The 19,681-nt window shown below is 40.0% G+C and overlaps 1 protein-coding gene across 1 annotated transcript in view; it reads right to left on the reverse strand.

Moving 5' to 3' along the window:
- Positions 1 to 13,548, reverse strand: part of GATB (glutamyl-tRNA(Gln) amidotransferase, subunit B) — a 163,829-nt gene extending 150,281 nt beyond the window's left edge. Inside the window, exon 1 of the mRNA XM_009329839.1 lies at positions 13,485 to 13,548. Within this exon, the coding sequence (XP_009328114.1) occupies positions 13,485 to 13,548 (64 nt within the window). The remainder of the gene's footprint in view (positions 1 to 13,484) is intronic.
- Between the last annotated feature and the right edge of the window lie 6,133 nt (positions 13,549 to 19,681).

Consider the following 19,681-nt stretch of genomic DNA (forward strand, 5'->3'; position numbering starts at 1 on the left):
AGTCTGGCGTGCCAACCATTTCCCTCTTTCCCCAAACGCATACCTTCAGACTTATTCAGTAGATTAGCTATGAGTCAGTATTAGAAACCCCTGCTTTAGAGGAAGACTTCAGATTGGTATGTATGTCTCTTCTTGCACTGTAAATACAGAACAAGAGTAAATATTTCATTCAGAACACAGCAGTTCTCTTCCATTTTAAAATTGGCCATGTGAAACTTTTCCTCTTGGAGAACTGGGGAGAATGAAAGGTCTGTACAATCCAAATAGAGTTGCTAAAAGTATATGTGATGATATTTTAAAATCACATTTTAAAAATATGATTCAGATGAGTTTCTAGGGGTATGTGAAGGAAAGAAATTCTGCGTGGGAGGTATGCTATACAGTACCATCATCTTTATCCTTTGTTTTGCATCTGTTAAGGTGTCTTTTTGCAGTGGTATCCCAAGGTTTGTCTGCTAACTTTCTGGAAATACTGCTGCATCCCTTGGTATTAATACTGGTTGACTCTTGCTCTTTGCCTTCAAAGCAGGACACGAAGGCAGGCTGTGAGTGCACAGCTCCCAGGGAAATTGTGATGCTGCTTGGGCTGGAACAGGGGGCTTAGGGCTCACTGTGGTTATTTAGTTCTGTGGAGATGTGTCTGCAGATCAGGGATCAAGGGAAACAATTGACAGATAGGACCTCCCTTGGAGCATTCCGCTTGCCTCTTTCATCCTTTTGCAAGGAAGCTGCAGTACATGTATTTCTGATTTCCCTTCTAAATAAGAAAAGGAAAGTGGTCTGTCAGGAACTGCTCAGTTGTTTCTGATAACTCCAACACTATGCTAATCATAACTCTGGCATGGTGTTCCTCCGTCTGTGTGGAAGAAAAGAGGATGGGAGGGGGTGGCAGTGGTGACGATGATGATACTAATGCTACAACATTCACCATAAGCAAGACTTCGTTGACATACCATAACACAACACATTGTTGTGATTGATTAGTCCCCTCAGTGGTACAGTGTTGTTAGTGTATCCCAATGCAAGAAATAAAACAAATGACAGGCAGTGTTTACAAAAAAAAATCCCTACCATGCTACCTCAGAATTCTCTGGCCCTGTTATGGCTGTGCCATCTGTATCTTTGCTAGATTTGTTCATAGCACATTTGTTTTCTACCCAGGGCAAACTTTTGTCTTCCCTAGAGATGCGCTGGGGATCATGCTTCTTCATACAGAAGCTTTTAGCTTCTGTTTTGTGGCCTGTGTCCTTCACAGTGGGGGCTCCTAATTTTTGTTGCTGCATTGATGATCACCTTTGGAGAAACTGAAGTCCAATAACACGTAGGAGAAAGGAATACAAACGGTAATAAATTCTGTACATTGTCTTATTTAATGGCAAACAGAACTTGACTGTTTGATGCCCCCTTCTCCATTAAGGCTCAACAGAGGACCTTTCTTAAGTTACACCGAAAGGAAAGTGTACCTTGGACAAAGGAAATTGTGGAGGAAGCATTCAAGCGTGGTGAGAGAGTGATGCTTGTACTGTGGTTGAGATCCAATGGAACACAAAGACCAAACATTTGATGATGTGAAAGGCTATGTATGAAGTGCTATTACTGTCATGATGATGACTGAATGCATGTTGAAATTACCTTTACAGGAATAGCAACAGATGGTCTCTGTATCTTCCCCTCCTACTCATCCAAAGCTTTCAAGGCTGCATTCCTAATCAACCAAAAGCAGGCATCCCACACCCATGCCAAGGGGAATAACCTGGGCATGCAAGCTCTGCTCTGAATTAAATGTTAAAGGCATGTGCCCTATATTGTCAGGTAACAAGAATTGAAAATATAATGATTAATTCAGTTATAATTTTGTCCATCTACCCTTATGTCCTGTTACTCAAATTCCAGTGCTGCAAACAAAATTCTCGGTAAGTGCTAATGACTATAATAATACAACTCTTTATAGCATATTGCTGTCAATAATTACATACACACATTCTTAAGTTGGAATCTTTATTAAAAATACATTCCCTTTTAGGGACTTCAGTTACTTGAACGTGGAGTGAAAGTAAATTAGGCTGTAGCAGGCGTTGCAGCTATAGTTACTACTTCTTCCATTATTGCAAGTTATTATAAGCTTGTGTGATTGAAACTGCTATAGATAAGCATGCAATAATATTTTCACTGTCACCATGATCACTGACTGAGATAAGAGCTTGATGTTCTATTTTTGTTCAGGATAGAGAAAAACAAGGAGGGGAAAATGGGGGGAAAGGGCTTCATGTCCTGCAATGATATGCAAAAGAAAAAAAAATTCCAACCCTAAAGCAGGCCCACACATACGTCAACGATGACACGCAGCACTGAGAGGATTTAGTGTTAAAGGGACGTCTGTTAATTTTATTTGCAAGAGAGACGAGAAAGCATGCACATTCAAGATACTTGTTGTATCATTTTTAAATCAAGGCCATCTTTTTCTCGGTGGTAAACGTGAAATGTTTTTAAAGGCCAGACTTAGCATAAAATCTATTGGTTGCTATGGAGACCACTTACCACACAGGACTGCACTCTGTGTTCGACTGTGATTTTCTCTATTCAAAGGTTCAGCATTGTCAAAAAACAAATTAGTTTTTTAGTTGTTTGTCGCAAAGTTCATTATGAGCAAGGTAATAAATAATAAGGTATTTTATTCGTGTGTGGATAGGTGCCATATGTGAATTAACTGGGCCACTATTCCTTAAATTTGCTATTTTAAAATAATTATAGCAAAATTGGCTATTGTTAGGAAATAAAACAGATTTTGATCGTTCTGTGTATTTGAATATGAAGCAAAGCAGGTAGTTGGAAGTCTGATCCCAACAAAATTACATGGTAATAATGCTTTTCACACCTACACAGCACTTAGTAACAAAGCACTGAAAGAGAAAGAAAGATTAAGCCCTGCTAGAGTAAAACTTTATACCTAAGGTGCATTACTTCTGTCTTTACGAAAGGAAAGGTGGGTTCAGGACCCAGTGCTCACTGAATTATTCATGCTGTCTTTTGCATCTCAGATCTTTAAGGTTGAAACTGGTAGGGATTGTTATTAGCAGAAGCGTAACTCTAACTGAGTACAGCAGTTCAGTGAAAACCTGTTCAGCTGCTTCTCCTGAAGTGTTTGCCTAATTACAGCAAATACTTTCTGCCAAACTGCCTAGCACATCCACCCCAAAGAGAAGTCATCAAGGGAGGAGGTGCAAAGTGTTTCCTCTGGAGTTTATTTGAAGCTGAGGTTAGTCAACACCTCCTGAGATCTGGGTGAGAGCGACAATTTATAGAAATATCAAGGGAAGCCTTTTACACTACCTAAAGGTATTTCAAAGACAAATTGGTGTCAGCGAGTTCTTCCTCACTTTTTTTTAAATAACAGTTTAGTCTAATTTCTAATTACTTGAGGAATATATGAATACGTTACTTTCAGCACTTAAGATTTGCTTTTGTCCCCTCCTTGGTGCATTCTGGAACCTAGTGAGCCAAACTCAGAGCTGCTGTAAGTGGTGCAGCTTCACCGGCTTCAGAGAAATCCTGTTGCTGCTTTCCGTGTGTGGTCTCACTCCCATTATAGGCCAACGATAGGACTCTTAACACAGCATGGTAACAGCAGGTCTCAGCTCAGCTCTGAGGTTTCTGTGTGGATTTTGTGTGTTAAACTATTCATTTGGCTTTTATGGGTAGGTTTTGTGTAGTGTAGGTTTTCTTTCATGTTTTTGTAGGACCACTAGATAAATGAAAGGATATCTGAGAGACAGTGATTTATGGTGGTCATTTTTAGAAATTCTGCATCTGTGGGTGATGCAGTAAAGTTTGCTTATTTGCAAATCTAATTTGTTGCCAAACATTTGTGTGCACGTAAGTTATTTAGAAGATTTAACTTTCCTAGTCAAATCACTCTTCTACTAGATACCAACTGTACCGTGTCAAGCCCTGGTAATTAACATGTTGAAAACATGCAATTAAGACAAATCAGATTGAAACACATAAGAAAAATGAAAGCATAACTTAATTCCAGCTATTGTCAGTCTCTTCAAGGATTGTGCAGTTGGCCTCCTCCTCTGCAGCTCTATGTTTTAGCAGAGTGTGCACTGTTTTGCACTGCATGCAAAGTAACTAAAAAACGAGTCTTTAAAAAGGAATGTTCCAGTTTAAACAAGCCAGTGGGGGCTACTTAGGCAAAACTAACCAGTGAGACTATGTTTATAGTAATAGACAATGGTATCTGACTCATAAACGGTGCAGAAAAAACATGCGTGATAAGCCTACACTGAAAGTGTCCTATTATTATTAATAATAGAAACCTTCTTCCACTTAGAATAAGCTTTTCATTTTTCTTTGTAGTCAGGTTTTTGCCTGAGCTCTCCTGTTAACATCTTGCCCGTGTTTTTTCTTTGGTTCCCTCTGGCTCCTCTAGACAACTCAGTAGGGACCTGCTTTTCCTTCTGTGTTCTGCCAGAGTTCATTAGGGTGCCATAGGCTGTTAATAAAACAGAATTTTTTGCCTACCACATAGAATGGAATAATATTGTCTTTAATGAAAAGTAAATGTACTAGGAAGCTATCCCTATCTGCTTCAGCTCTCCTCCTCTACTTCTAAAGCAACGTGACAAGGGGCAGAGTAACTAGACAAGACATTGTTTCTAGAACTACTTTTTCAAGTGAATGAAGCATTCTTCAAAGGTGCAGCATGAAAGTAGTAATCCCTCTGCTCACAAAACAGGGAGATACCATTCAAGATTCCCATAAAAAATTACTAACCTACTAACATGACCTGAACAAGATATAAAGCAGAATATTTTTTTTTCCATTTATATCTGGAATGCTATCAAAACTTTTACAGGAATATTCATGGATAGGAATCTGCTTCTTGCTCTGCTTTGAGGTTCTCAATCTCCCTGCTTAAACTGTGATCTCTCTGAAAAAAGTTTGGGCTTGGTTTAATATCACTAACTGTACTCTAGGTTCTGCAGAACATCAATGTTGTTGACAACACAGTGACAGACATCTTGGAGAGATGCAAGGTTGATATTTTCAGTACTTTTCAGAATGAAAATCAGTGCGTAGTTCAGTTTGGAAGTTTCACTTGGGTTTTGCTATGTCCATACTTGATCCTAAATCTTACTAAAGTTGAACATTTTTCCTGAATAGAAACTAAGCAAGGATTTAATGTTTTGCCATCGTGTTTATAGTGCATTCTATTCATAATTAATCCTCCTTCTCTTCTGGAAAAGTGGTAAGGAAAAATGCGATACCATTTTTAGACTGGAACCTGTTTCTAGTGGTTAGTTCAGTGCAGTACTCAGTCATGGGATACGTACTGGACTCTGTTTGCCGTAGATACTAAGAACAAAGTCACTCTGTTCAGGGCACGGTGTCTGCATTCAAAAAGAAGTCATGTTTTTTCAGTTAAAAGCTAGACTTTTGTGTCCCCAGATCACATTCCTCATTTAAAGTTCAGAAATATGAATGAGTTAAAATCAGGGGAGTTCAAGTAAAATCAGTGCATGAGTTCAAGGTATTTGTAGAAAACAGCCTTCAAATGATGACCTAAAATGCAATCAGAAAGAATGAGACTGCAATTATGGACTTCACTACTTTCATATATGAAAAATTGCAATGATAGAGAGGAAAGGTTGAGAAATGGGAGCTGGAAATTTAATGATGGGAAAAATTCCTTAAAGATTTGTTTGATGGACAAGTAATGTACCAACCCAAATAGTTGAATTGTCCAGCCCAGGCTCAAAATGGCAAATAAAAGAAATTATTCTTCATTCCTTTACCAATTACTAAGTAATCAACTTATTTGATCCAATTGATCTTTTCTATCCTAATTTTTCTGATTGTTTGGTATTTCAAAAGTAAACTGGTCTAGCAGGATGAACGAGGTAATTTTCTGAGTCTGTAAGATCATAGCACTTGCTAAACTATTTGTTTAATAATTTTGAAATGTAGCTTTGGACAGTTACATTATTAATAAAGAGTAACATATTCTTATATGACAATCATTCCTTAATCTACTCGTTGTGGTTGGTTAGTAGGGCAGGATAAACTGTAGTATCCGTGAGACTCTCTAGTCAGCCTTGTATCTTTGTGCTGCCATGCAAACATTTTAATTAAATGACATTTTCAATAAAAACTCCATACAGGCACGTTTGTTTGACCCAATATTGGGCAAACAAAGCACTGGCATTGCTTGTGTAGTGTATCATCCATCTAGAAAAGATGAATCAAAGAAAATATACATGTAACAAAAATGCCCTAAGCTACTGCAGGAAAATCGTTACTGGTTTCCTGCATGGGGTGGGTCTTTCTTAAAAGAAGTGATACTGTTTCCCTTTCTCAGCCCCTTGTACTATCCTTGTGTCCATCAGATTTGGAAGAAGACAGTATTTGTAGTCAGATTGTTAAGGACTATGAGGACTTTGTTTTTCAGAATAGAAATCTACGTTGCAACTTTACTAACTGAATAATAAGCACAAATCTTGGCCTGTTTTTCTCCTGTCTATGGTGTTTCTGAATATCCTTACCTTCAGGACCTTCCTGTCTCTAAAATCTCAGACAGCGTTTATTATACTTACAACCCAAAGGTTGTATGGAAAATGCTGACTGATGCTGAGGAACCTGGATTGTGTGGGACTTCTACAAAAGATGGTGTTAATAGTAGAGTTAATAGTGGAGTGCATCTTCTTTGCAAGAAGATGAAAAGAGTTAGAAAGCAGAGAGATTGAAGTAACCAGAGTTATTTCTGTTAAACTTCTGCAAGATTTTTACTATTTTGGGTTGGATTTCGGGTCTGAATTTATATTCACACTGCCCTTGGGAACTGCAATTCAGCTATCAAATATCACTGGCATTTAGCATTAGTTTGGGGAGTAGGTAGGAAAAGAGCCAAAGCTGCATGGCAGAGAGAGAGAGGACAGAAATGGAACTGAGGAAGGCAGGCAAGTGGCCAGCCATAATTTATGAAGAACGCAAACCTGATTGTACGTATTTGTGATGCTTCTTGCAATGTTCAGTGTTTTCTATTTAGTCACAATTTTGCTACCATTTTTCCCTCCGTCCGTTGGGATTTGCTGGCGGAATTCTTTCCCCAAGCTACAGTCCAGTAGTGAGTTCTGGGATACAGAAGTCCCTGTGAGCGTTTTACCAAAACTCATAATGTAAGTAAAAAATGGGTAACCTCACTTTTTGGAGACCGAGTGGGATTTTGTCTTGTCCAGGTCAAAAGCGGGAAACTCCTTTTTCTTGCTTTTACTGTTGCATACACTTCTCATCCACAATACTTTGAGGATAAGTGTACATCTTTATAAAAAGTTAGTTTTCATCCCAAATCTCCTAGGGAAGGAAATCTTTTGAAATGCTTTAGGAATCAAACAAGCTGCAAGTACAAAAACTCTCCCTCTGTCCAGTGGCCTCTCTTCCTGTGGAACAAAGTGCTAATTTAATTTATTGAACAGCCGAATCAAAACAGAAGTAATTTTTTATTGTTCTGAAGAGTAATGGGATACCAAGATAGGGATCTACTGTCTTGTGTTTTTCTAGTTTCAAGATGCAATGATTTCCAGATAGCTACAATTTCACTTAATAAAGGGAAAAAAACAAATGTATATAATCAAAACAATTTATTTTAAAGTAGAAACAGAAGTAAAACTTCATCAAGTGCACTCAAAAAGGACAGGGTGAATTTACTGGTTTCTGTGAGCTGTAATTATTGAAATTGATTTGCTTCACTTCAAGAACAATTGCTTATCATTGATCTGAATTCATACAGTCTCTGACCTCACAACGCCAAAGGAGTGAAGATGGGTTTAGCTAGATTTACTTGTACCACCAGGGGCACATAAAGTACAGAAGAAGGAAGCATTGAATGTATATTAAAAGATTTACATTAAAAATTTACATAAATCTGCATTTAAACCATGGCTACTCAAGAAAGGGACTATGTTGTAACCGGTTGGTATTCAGATGCACTGTACTGAACTTTGTGCAGTGGACCCTCTAACGCAAAGGTATGTGCGTACTGTCCAGATCCCAGAATGCTGTACAGTACAAGCACACCTCCTCTCTATCTAAGGTTGAAGATTTTTTCATTTGTATGTCTTGGATTCCTTCTTCTGTCAAATGACAGTACTTATTTTAGTTGTTATCAGAATTCTAAGCACTCACTGATGAGAATAATTTTTCCCTAACTGAGAAATGTGTAGGTTTATAAGCTCTGTTTTGTGTCATGATACATTGAAAAATCATTTGGATTTGAATTTGCTAATGAATATGGTATAATAAATGAAAAGATGGATTATTTCACGAAGATGTGTCACTATTGTTGACAACATCTATTACCTACTTTGTGCCAATGCATTTGTAAGTTTAATACCGTGTGACCTTGAAACTTACAGGCTAAAGAGTACTGCCATCTGCGGTAGAGAAGAGCTGACACTAGCAAGCACTGGTTGGCACCAAAGTGAACAGTATTTAATTGCTTCAAATACTTCTAAAAGAATGAAAATAACTCCCCCACCCCCGATTGACAAGGCAGGCACTAGGCTACAGAGGCTCTCCTTTCCCTGCTTCTTACATCCTTCTTTTGGTTTGGGGCAGTTATCTGTCCATTGAAGTAAATGCTACTTTCCAGAAATCACAACACACTGAATAATTTCTCAGTTGTGGCACAGCCAGCTGATTTGTAATGCTGTCTGTTCATACTCATTTCAAATGACTGTTAAAACAGAGCACTGCACACCCACATCTCTACCGTATTCCTTCAGCAGTACTTAAATCAGTTCCCCAGAAATCACTGTTCTCTTCACTGAAGAGTTGCTGCTCCGGTGTGCACAGAGAAAGTCAGTCCTGTGCCACAGAAATAGCTGAAATACTGGCATTCACTTCAGCGAAGTCTGTTTATAACTGAGAGAAGTATAGCGTCCACAGCTCGGATCTCGACTAGCCATCTCTGCTTGTAAAAGTTGTCATCACTTCTTTCCACAACAGAGAGCAACACGGAGCAAGGCTCTGCATATGGATGTGCATATGTACATGGTATTGCACTTGTCTCCATTTAAAAATGAGTTTGAGGGTGAAGGAATATTTCCTCCCAATGATATTGTTGCTCTCTTAGAAACTGTATCTGAACTAATGTGCCAAAAAACCTCAATAATTTTATACAAATGAAGCCTAGCAAATACTGTACCTTCCTGTAATGTGTATGCCTAAAAGAAGACTAAATGATGATGATTTCACTGTGTCAGGAGACGTAATTGTACTACTAGACCTTAAAATAGCAGCAAATCTAGCTCTAGAAGGGGATGCTAAGAGTAACTGTAATCAATGTACAATGAGGATAAGGGTGTATTCATTATAAAAATGAATATTTGAGTTGTGAGAAGTTTGAACTAATTTGTGTGTGTGTAAGCGTAGGTACAACTTGTAGCCCACAGTCATTTTGTTTATAGTCCAGAGCGTGTGTTTGGATTTGGTTCCATATTCTGCAACAGAATAACCACTCTTTCTGAAAGCTGGTGGGGCTGGGGAAGGGGAAAGCAAACTCAATATGCAACAAGAAAGATTTAGCCTCTGCAGAAACGCTGGATTGTACTAGACAGTGTAATCAATGAAAGGATTTAGGAGAAAGAGCCTACGGAGCTCTTTAAAGCACAAAAAAGGGACATTTATCTGCATTATGTCCCTTGCTGCAGTTCACATTTTCAGCTGGCTCAGTGTCAATAGCAGCTTATGATTCTGTTAGCTTTACACAGGGAGAAATCATACCTAGATGATAGATGTCACTTGCGGATTTTTCTTCGTCTTTTTTCCCATGCACTCAGTCTGCAGTGTATTAGCACGTTATTCTCCTGTAATATTGAATATTCTGCTTATGGCATTAAACTGAGGTGAACAAATGGATGGCATGAACTCAATGAAAGAAAAAATTGCCTGATTTTAATGACTGAGGTACAGTGGGATACGTCAGACTGGTAACTCCTAGAATAGCAGATGACACTCTTCTGTCATGGAATGGTGTGATTTCAGAAACGGGTTTTAGAGGGGAGGTATTTGGTATTCTGTGTTTTTAGCAGGTTGGCCTTTCCTATAGGTACGCAAACTAAGTAGATAAGCTTCGCAAGCATAGGATTCAAATGATGTTTTCTTTGTTTACCTTTCCACATTCATGCCCCTCAACCTGAGTTCTTGTTGAGCAGAGGAACCTGAAGTTAAATTATGCTGAAGCACATGCTTGCTGTGCCAGTCACATTTCTGTAATGTAAATACAGACAGATAACTTACGAAAGATCAGACAGGGAAGGGTTTGTGTACTGTGGGTATTGCACTAAGCAGTGCAGGTGGTGTTCACCTAGTCTAGGCCTGTTTGAGGTAACTGTTTGTTAATTGCCCATGACTGGATGTTATTGTCTGGCGATCTTTCCAGGTACTGTCTGAAATTAACTCTATTTACTATTTTGACTTACATCAGGGAAACATATCGATAGATGGTCATTTTAAAAGTTAACAGTGACAATACAGCAATGTGCTCTGTGTTCGAAGTCTCAAATTTGTTCAACTTCTTCAGGGAAATTAAGGAGAAGAGTTTGAGAGTGTGGCATAGGACTGCAAGCATACCTAATATCGCTGGTACTGTGCTTTGTACCCGAAGAGCAAGTTTCCACTCCTTTTCTCTTTCCTTCACCCCCCAACAAAAAGAAACACATTATGAGGATGACCAAAGACAAGATCAGACTGCGCTGCCATTCTCCATCCTGTTCAGTGGAGTGGAGCTGCTGTGTCCCCTGTGCCCTACCAAGGTTTACTCCTTTCCATGATGAGTAGTCATCTCAATTCTACAACCTGATCCTAAGAGTCTGTTGTGGGGAAAACGAGTAGAAAGTGACTTTATGGACTTCCTGCCTGTCTCTTTAATACCACTGGATACTTCAGAGAAGGGTTCAGTCCTTCTATCAACAGCAATTAAATTTCTTCAGACATTCAATAATATGTGGGAAATCATGAATATAAAAATTGTCAATAATATATAAGAAATACCTGCCCTCAGGCTGATAGAAGTATGGAGTCTTCAGTTGCTGATCATTATAGCAACAAGAATGTTTGTAGAATAGTGGCATGCAAGAGGACTGTGCTGGTTTGTAAAGTGGTTGGAAAATACCCCAAGAGTTAAGTCTCCAGTGCTGATTACATGTATTTGCTCAAGGTGATTTTTAGCGATCTCTGTTTTCACATGTTTCAGCAACAGTGTGAGAATAGTCTAGTTGCAGGGACTTCTGCAAAGGATTTAAAAAAAAATAAAAAAAATCTTAAATATGTCTTAAGGACTTGTTTCAAAATATAAATCACTTTTTGTCCTTTTGCAGGCATGCTCATCATGCTCCTTATCCAAATTCTGGGGACTTGAACTTATTCCTTTAAGCAGTAATCTGTTCTATTTTCTACTGAATTTGCTTCTCATAGAGTGAGTTTATCAACTTAAGGAAGGCCTTTGTATAGTTTTGGTTTTGTCTTTATGTACGCAACCCGTAAAGAACATAGCTGGGCAACTACTGTGTACTTTGCCAGCAGGCACTGCAAATGTTGGAGCCTCTCTTCGGTTCTGATGCTATTTCTCAGACTTAAGCTTCTTGCAGCAATGACTGGCTTCATTGCTGATTCATGTGGAGATGTAGCAGTCTGTTTTGTAGTGCTGACTTGAAATTGAAGCTATAATACAGACCGGACACAGTTTCCCATAAGAAAAATAAATAAAACATCTTTCTTCCTTTCCAGGCACTATTTAAAAAAAAATAAAATCAAGGTAAATCTCTGTAAAGTTATTATAAGATCCATTAAAGACAGCAGCTTTGTTTGAATTGGCTAGAGCGCATCTTCATTAGCTCTGCTATCTGTTGTTCTTAGGTATGACTTTTTTTTCCAGCTGACAGAAGTCCTAAGCTTAAACACAAATCAGAAAAGGATTTGCACTCCAATTACGGTTTGTTAGTATTCAAGTTGATATAATCATACTGCAGAATTCAGGACCAAAGGTGGCATACATCTACTGAGTGGCTGCAGAGATCTGCTCCAAGTCCAGGTGTTTCTTCAAGTTCAGTGAGCTGGAAGGTTAAAAATTCCCTACATGTTTTCCCTTGATGTTTTTGCTCCATATCCAAGCACCAAGTCTGAGACAACACTATGGAGAGCATCCAGAGAAATTTGGAAGAGCAGCTTTTCCCTCTCTGAAACTCTGAACCCAGCTATTGCTTGTGGACTGCTGTTGTGCCTTTATTGGCCTTTTTGGCTCCACCTTAAGGTGGGAGCAAGCACAGGAGCACTGGCCCACTATGACAGTGGGCTTTGAGGTGCTGTTGCATCACTGCTATGGAGCCTGGAGCCGTGACACAACACACAAACATGCTGAAGTGTGCTCATCTCCATTTCTGCAAACCATGCAGATCTTTACATCTTAAGTAGCCATGACAGCAGGAGCTGGTCTCTGTTCCATGTCTTAATGAAAATATTAACATGACGATTCATAGTCCATTTTATCAGTCACTGCTCGGGGGTGGAGTGTGTCTGTGTCAGGGGGAACTTAACAATAAAACAGGTTTTCCTCTTAGTAGACTATGTTTAAGTTGACTATGCAATGGCTTTTCTGATTCATCTCCTTGGATAAGACTTTCAAAATCCTACTTTTAAAAGTACCCATACTATTAATGCCTTCTGAAAACTGTACTGGGCAGGGGAGCTGTTAAAAGAAGGAAGCAACTTCATTGATGTGGTGTTGTACTTGGCTTTTCACCAAAATGTAAGGTATATGCACACCAGGTGACAGTTCAGCTCCTTTCCCATGCCACAGGTTGAAAACGGCCCAGGAAAGGTTCAATACATGAATAAAACAGATTCATGTTTTATGAGCTGTGAGTGACTGCAGGATGATGGACAGCTCTTCCAAGTGAGTCTTCTAGAATTCACTGTAAATTTTGATATTGTCTTAAGTATAGAGCAACATACAGAATCTGAGGATAGGGGTGTATTAATCTTCTTAAAAGTGGTTGAAACTTCATGTAGCTCAGATGACTTCCTATTTAACTTGCATAGGCCTTGAGAATGGTAAAATCGGTCTAATTCCTGGAGTTCAGGAATCAGTTAAATTAGTCTGTCAATACGCATCATAAAATCTGTCTTATTCATGTATTGAACCTTTCCTGGGCCCTTTTCAACCTGTGGAATGGGAAAGGAGCTGAACTGTCACCTGGTGTGCATATACCTTAAATGAAGGCAGAATCACATTGTCCTCTCAGTTATGATGGGGCTTTAATGTTTTCCAATTATATCTTCTTACTAACATTGTTTTCCCCTCTTTTTCGATGATAGTCCTTAGTTTCTAATGTACCCACTGCATAGATTCCCAGGTAAGTTTGTGGATTTAGTTTAGTTTCCATGCTGAATTAGATGGATCTCCCTGGACTGTAGCTAGAACACACCTGCAAAGATTTTCACCATCTGAACTTCGTAGTCCCTCTGTTGTTGTGACAATTTGTCTCCCATGGTATCCAGAATTTTTCACTTGTGATGATAAAGAGCTTCAGTTGAAGGCTCCAGCTGGTTCCTCTTGTCAAGTTCATAGCATAGGCAATGCACTTAACCCAGCTATTAAACTATTATATTTGGAAAACAGTTTTGCTGAATGAAATAATAGCAATGCTTCAACCCTCGATTAGGCCACTATGTTGTAATGTTTCTGCTAATCAGGCTCTCTTGGGCCAGCCTCACTGTGTCTTTTATCTTTTATATTAAACTAGGACATAGTGTGGTGTCGAGGACTGATGGTTATAGTCAGGCTTTGTCAGGTTTAAGATGTCTCTGTCTTGGTGGTTACAGAGAAATGCGACCAGGGAGAAGCATGTGGAGATTGGTAGCAATCCCCATAGTTAAATAAGGCAGACAGCAGCTGCTGGTCTAGGCTTTTGTGTCGTGGCTGATGTGTTTTTTCAGCATCTGCTATTGAGTCTGGTTTAATCATTGGACCAGATCATGTGTTTGAAATGGTAAACTGGAGCTTTCAGCAACTTGATCCACGTAAAGTATAAAGTTCATGCCTGGGTTTTGTTGTGAAACTAGCCCCTTCTTTGTCTGGCTTTCTTCTTGGATGTTACTAACTGGAAAAATTGTTTGTCAGCTATTACCTTGGCATTAATGAGATGTAAGGATAGGGCCTCAGTGTAATGGGAGATGCTGTTTATTATTGTACAGAGAGTCTGATATTCTGCTAAGTTGTTCTTGAACAGATTAATTGTATCCATGCTCCTTTTCTCAAAGGGAATGAGAATAATAAGTGGGATTAGAGGGATTCAGGGAACTTTTCTAAAGCCAACCATTGGCAGTTGAGACTGTACAGGGAGAAACTCTATATATCCTTGTAAAACACTATACTGCTGAAGTAGATGGGGCTTGTTTCATCTCCTGGCCTCGGCAGTGTAAATGTTGTGGTTTTTCATGTGTTCTTGTGATTTCTGTGATTTGAGAAGCACTGTCTTTTGGATCCTTTTTGGCTGTCAGCAAGAAGTCAGAGCTAAGGACTTGCCCAGTCATCTTTACTGTTCTGGAATTTCCACTGGAAGGTCCTAGTGGATCAATGCTCTCTGTGCTAGGGCTTCTTTTTCTTCATTCTACCTGAGACGTTATCTCTGCTATGAATAGGTTTGGGATCTTGTCCCTGGCCCTTATATCACTGGCTTCTGCGTCTATTATGACTGAGGAGGATTTTTTCCCTTGTGTTATAAGTATCCATGGAATTCGTGTCATACAGAATCAGGGGAGAAAATTGTACTGGGAGGAACCTCTGAAAGTCTCTAGTCACGGGACCACTCTGCAAATAACTTTATCAAATATACAAGCCTGAGAAGGACACATGGGCACAACTTACAACAACAGCAAATGTTAAAGCCAAAATAAAATAACCCCTCTGTGTGTGTATGCATACACACCTGCATGTGGAATCATCTAAACTTCTCATCTCCAAGGTGAGAAATTTTGATGAGCAAATAGATTTTTCCCTTACCCACATCTTTGCTGCTTGCATAGCCCTGACTATAAATAGTCCCTTAGGCAAACGGCTTCTGAAGCCTTGGGAGGAGGAGGAGGGTCTTGAAAAGGGGAAGGAAGTTCCTTTAGAAAACATCAAGAGACAAAGATAGATGTCCAGATACTTGGACACAACAGGTATTTACACTGCTGGCTGAACTTACAGACCTACTCTGTCACGCATATCCATTTGCTGATATGTGTGCCTACATCTGTCACACTCCCGTTTCATGCAGAGAATATGTACTGGAGAGTACAAACGTTCAGAGGTTCCCCCTGTCCAAAAAAGACCAGTATTTGCTCACCCTGTTAAAAGCAAACAAACAAACCCAACACAGACTCAGAGAGGAACGCAGATTGGTAGGGACCTCTGAAAGCCTCTGGTCAAGCCCCCGCTCAAAGCATGGCTACCTTGAAAGCTCGATCAAGTGGCACAGGACCTCTTCCCGTGAAGTCTTGAGTGCCTCCAGCGATGGAGATTCTGCAGCCTCTGTTGGGACAGCCTGACCCAGGCATTAACCACCTCATTGGGAAGCATTTCTCGTAATACCCAGAGAACTCTGCCCTTGCTACAACTTGTCGGCTCCTGTCCTTTTGTGGTATACACCTCTGAGAAGAGTCTGCCTCGGTCTGCTCTATGGCCCCTGGGTGGGTGTTTGAAGAAAAAAATTCCACCCCATTAGTCTGCTCTTTTCCGTGCTGACCCGCCTTTGTGGCCCTGCTCTAGACTTTCTCCAGGGTGTCGACATTGCCCTTGTTCTGCGGGGGGTGGGGGGGCCCCAAACTGGTATTCCAGATGAAGCCTCCTGAGCTGCTGAGCAGAGGGCAACAGTCCCTTCTCCGTACTTGGCAGCTATGCTCTTGCTCAGGGTGTGGTCGGCCTTCAGCACTGCAAAGGCACGCTCCTGACTCATACTCTCCTTCTTGCCCACTGGGACGCAACCTCTTCTCAGCGAGGCTGCCACTGGCCTGCCAGCCCCAGGCTGTGCCTTGAGCTTTCCGAGGTTCCTGGCAGGCCATCCCTCCAGCTTGCCAGGGGCCTTCTGAATGACAGGGAGGAACCTGTGTCCGGGGTCCCTCTGAAGCACTGTGACCTTCCAGCATGTCAACAGCTCCCTCCAAGTTGGCGTCAGGTACCTGAGAACCTCCTGAGGGCTGACTTTGTCCCATTGATTAGGTTGCTGCTGAAGATGTTAAGTAGTGCCAGCCCCAGAAGTGACTTACGAGGAACGCCACTTATGAGGAACACCAGTCAGTAGGACTTTGAACCGTTGGCCAATAGCCTTTGAGCCCAATGGTCCAGACAGCTTTTCAGCCACCTTGGGTACTTCCCTGGCCATCATCGGCCAGTGGATCTCCTGGCACTGTTTTCTCTAAGATCTTTAGTGGGTACCACCTTTTTCTCTGTAGCTTTTAGATTTAGTATTATGGTAACAGGGCATTTTTGGGAGGAATTTTCTGATGCACCGGACTCTACCTAGACCAGAAGCCTGATTATGGGTTCACCTTGATGATAAGATGATTATGATCAATTGTTGTCTTTTACTTTGAACCTAGTCTCACACATCTGATGGTAGGTAAGAGCAAATAAATGTGTGTGTTTAGGAAACTCAAAATAGCACAACTGTAAAGCTGGGAGAGATGACTAAACAGAAAAGAAATGAAAATTATGCCTGTATTTAACTCACATTTAGCACCCCAATTTCCTTTTATAGCACACAGCTATATATGAAAGCCATTTGGACTTACTGGTTCTTATCGTAATCAAGGAGCAGTTTTTACCTTTCTGCTAGGTTATGTTCATAAGTTTTGGAAATACATAAGTCCCTTTGGTATGGCCAGATACAGTTATTACTTGTCTACAGGTAAACAGGATCAGTTTACTGTTATTCCAGCACTAGGCCAAACCCTCATGCAGGAGTGAGATATAATGCATGAGGTATAATGCCTTGTACCATTTTCCTGGCCTCAGGTACAGTCATGAATTGGTGCAGGTCTCTGAGTGGGAGTTCATCTTATGAGAACCTGTTTTGAGCAGGATCTAGTTGTTTCTGAGGAGCAGCTGCCACTGTGGACCTGGCCTTTGCTAATGCCTCCCTCCATTCTGACCCTACTCAATCTCCTGTGTGAGAGAAGCTGGCTGGGCCAGTGTCCATGGATCTTTAATGGGACCTTTGCTTTTCCTGGATAGATTCTGGGATGTCCCCCGCCCCCAGTACTCCTGTCCGTACTTTGCAGTTTGACAGGCTTTGAATGATGAGTTTGCCCAATGACAGCTCCCAGTGCAATCCATTGGATGAATTAATCTTTTTGTATAAAGCATTTTAGCTGAGGAAAATTGTTTCATCTTTGGAACTGTTGCAGAGTTCTGCATATCTTTTTTTTTTGTTGTTTGACCTGTTTTAAAACAAAAATCTGCAGGGAGACTCTTGCCTGATGACTAATTATTTGTTTGCTAATAATCTTTTAACTTTCTTTCATCAGCTAATTCCCTCCTGGTTAAATTTTCAAAGCCTCATCTCCTAGGATCTTCTAGAAACCCCACTATCTCTTAATTACAGTTTATCTTCGAATCCCTACAAAACAGCTGTAAAACTAACTTCTGTTGAATGTCCTGGTGTTTTGGGGTTTTTTTTAGTTTATGTATATGTGTTGATAGTTACTTCTAGATTTACTTATGATTTGAAGAGTTAGCTTCAGATCTTTTGTGAGATTTACCATCACAGTTATCTGAAGAGACAAGATAACTTACTGTAACTTCAGTAAGAGATCATTTAAGATCTTTTGAGGCCATAGTATCAGTTTCCCTTGCACTCATTTTAGAGTCACCCATGAAGCTGCTTATTTCTGTTAGATTTGAAGTTTTATCGGGAATGGAACCTTTCATACTGGTGTGGCTTTGCTAACATTGTGGTGTTGTCTCTCTGTTTTTTCCTCATTTACGTATTTATTAAATATCCTATGAATTTACATAACTACATGCCATGAATTCCAGTAGTTGCATGTCATGCATGGTCATCACTTGTAGGCAGAGCTTTTTTCTAGGGAAGTCTAAAGCTGCTTTCAAAGAAACCCAACCAAAAATGGGGCTTTTTGTGTGCTAGGTTACTTAAGGTTGATGTTTGCTGTCTCAGGCTAACATACCTAGGCACACGTTCATGTTGTGGAAAGCTTTCTTGGTATCAATCAGTTTATTGCTGTATATGGAATTAATTTCCTGCAAACAATCACTGTCTCATTATTCCTATACAGATATAAAGGATTGAGAGTAATGCATCTCTTTCAGGAGCTTAGGGATTAATACAAGCAACTCTATCAGAAATTGCTCTTTACTAAAGAGTGACCTGGCTAACCAGGAGATTCAGAAATCTCCTCCTAGCTCTCCCTCCTAGGAAATCTAGTTTCATTTTAATCTGATTTGTTTTTATCATTTATTGTTTCTGTTCTGATTTAAAACTTTATGGAAATCAACCACAAGAAAGCCCCCTCCATGCAAGGTTTTGCTACTACTTTGTTAACATTTTTTAGAAGGTTTATATAGGTTTTTATACCGTACTCATCACCATAGTTTCTCTGAATGCTTTCCAGAGGATGCTAAGTGATGTGCATAACATCTGACACATGCGGTTTGTTGTCTTTCTGTTTGTCTTCCCAGAGGGAAAATTGTGAGTGCAGTAGTGTGTTTACTTTTGAAGGAGTTTGGGGATAGGAGACAAGTTTGTTTAGCCTTTGATTGAAATTCCTGGTACTTTACTGACCCTTCAGCAATTCTTCCTGAATTACTAGGCAGTTGGTGGCTGCTACCTTTTGCTGTCAGTCCTAGCAACAAGCAGAAGGCAATAGCATTTCAGCATTTATTCATGTTCCTTTGAGGAGCCTTAAATGACAACTGACTTCTCTGTTAACTGAGGAGCAATAAATGAAACAGCAAGATGACAAAATCCAGCTTTCCAATATTAAATAGTTCACCTTAAGGTACTTACTGTTTATATGGACTCATGGTTTCTGTTATATTCATAGTCACACTGTATGACTGATGCCGCACCTAACTTGTTTCCATTGTATGTGGAGAGCATATAGTCCCAGGCGAGGAGAACCATGGCTCAGGCAAGCCATTGGCAGCGCAAACTCCACATCCAGACATGCTTCACTTGCATTGCTCACACTTTTTGGGAGCAAAGATAGTTTAACTTACCAGTATTGAGCCCACGCATTCTAAATGTTTTCTTGCCTTTTAAAGATTGAGTCATTGTTTTCAGTAATGGTCTGTCTAGATCCAGGGAGCTGTATCTGTTAGCATGATGAATACTCAGCTATACCTGTTCTGGCATTGCAATGGCGTTTCTTGTTGATGACAATAACCTGTCTCTCCCTTCCCACACAAACTCTGACCTCATCATGAACCTCTAGCATGGACTCCACCTTTCAGAAAGATAGGAACAAAAATAAGACCCAGACAGAGTAAATTTAGCAAGTAATTTCTTATTCTGTTTGTAGATTTTCTTTGGTGTCTGTGTACATGTTAACTTTCAGACCTGTTAATATTCTTACACAGAGCTTGAATCCTTTTATCTTTCTAAGTTTTACTTTTTTACTC

Source organism: Pygoscelis adeliae, unplaced genomic scaffold (genome assembly GCF_000699105.1).
Source record: "Pygoscelis adeliae isolate BGI_AS28 unplaced genomic scaffold, ASM69910v1 Scaffold67, whole genome shotgun sequence".
NCBI lineage: Eukaryota > Metazoa > Chordata > Aves > Sphenisciformes > Spheniscidae > Pygoscelis > Pygoscelis adeliae.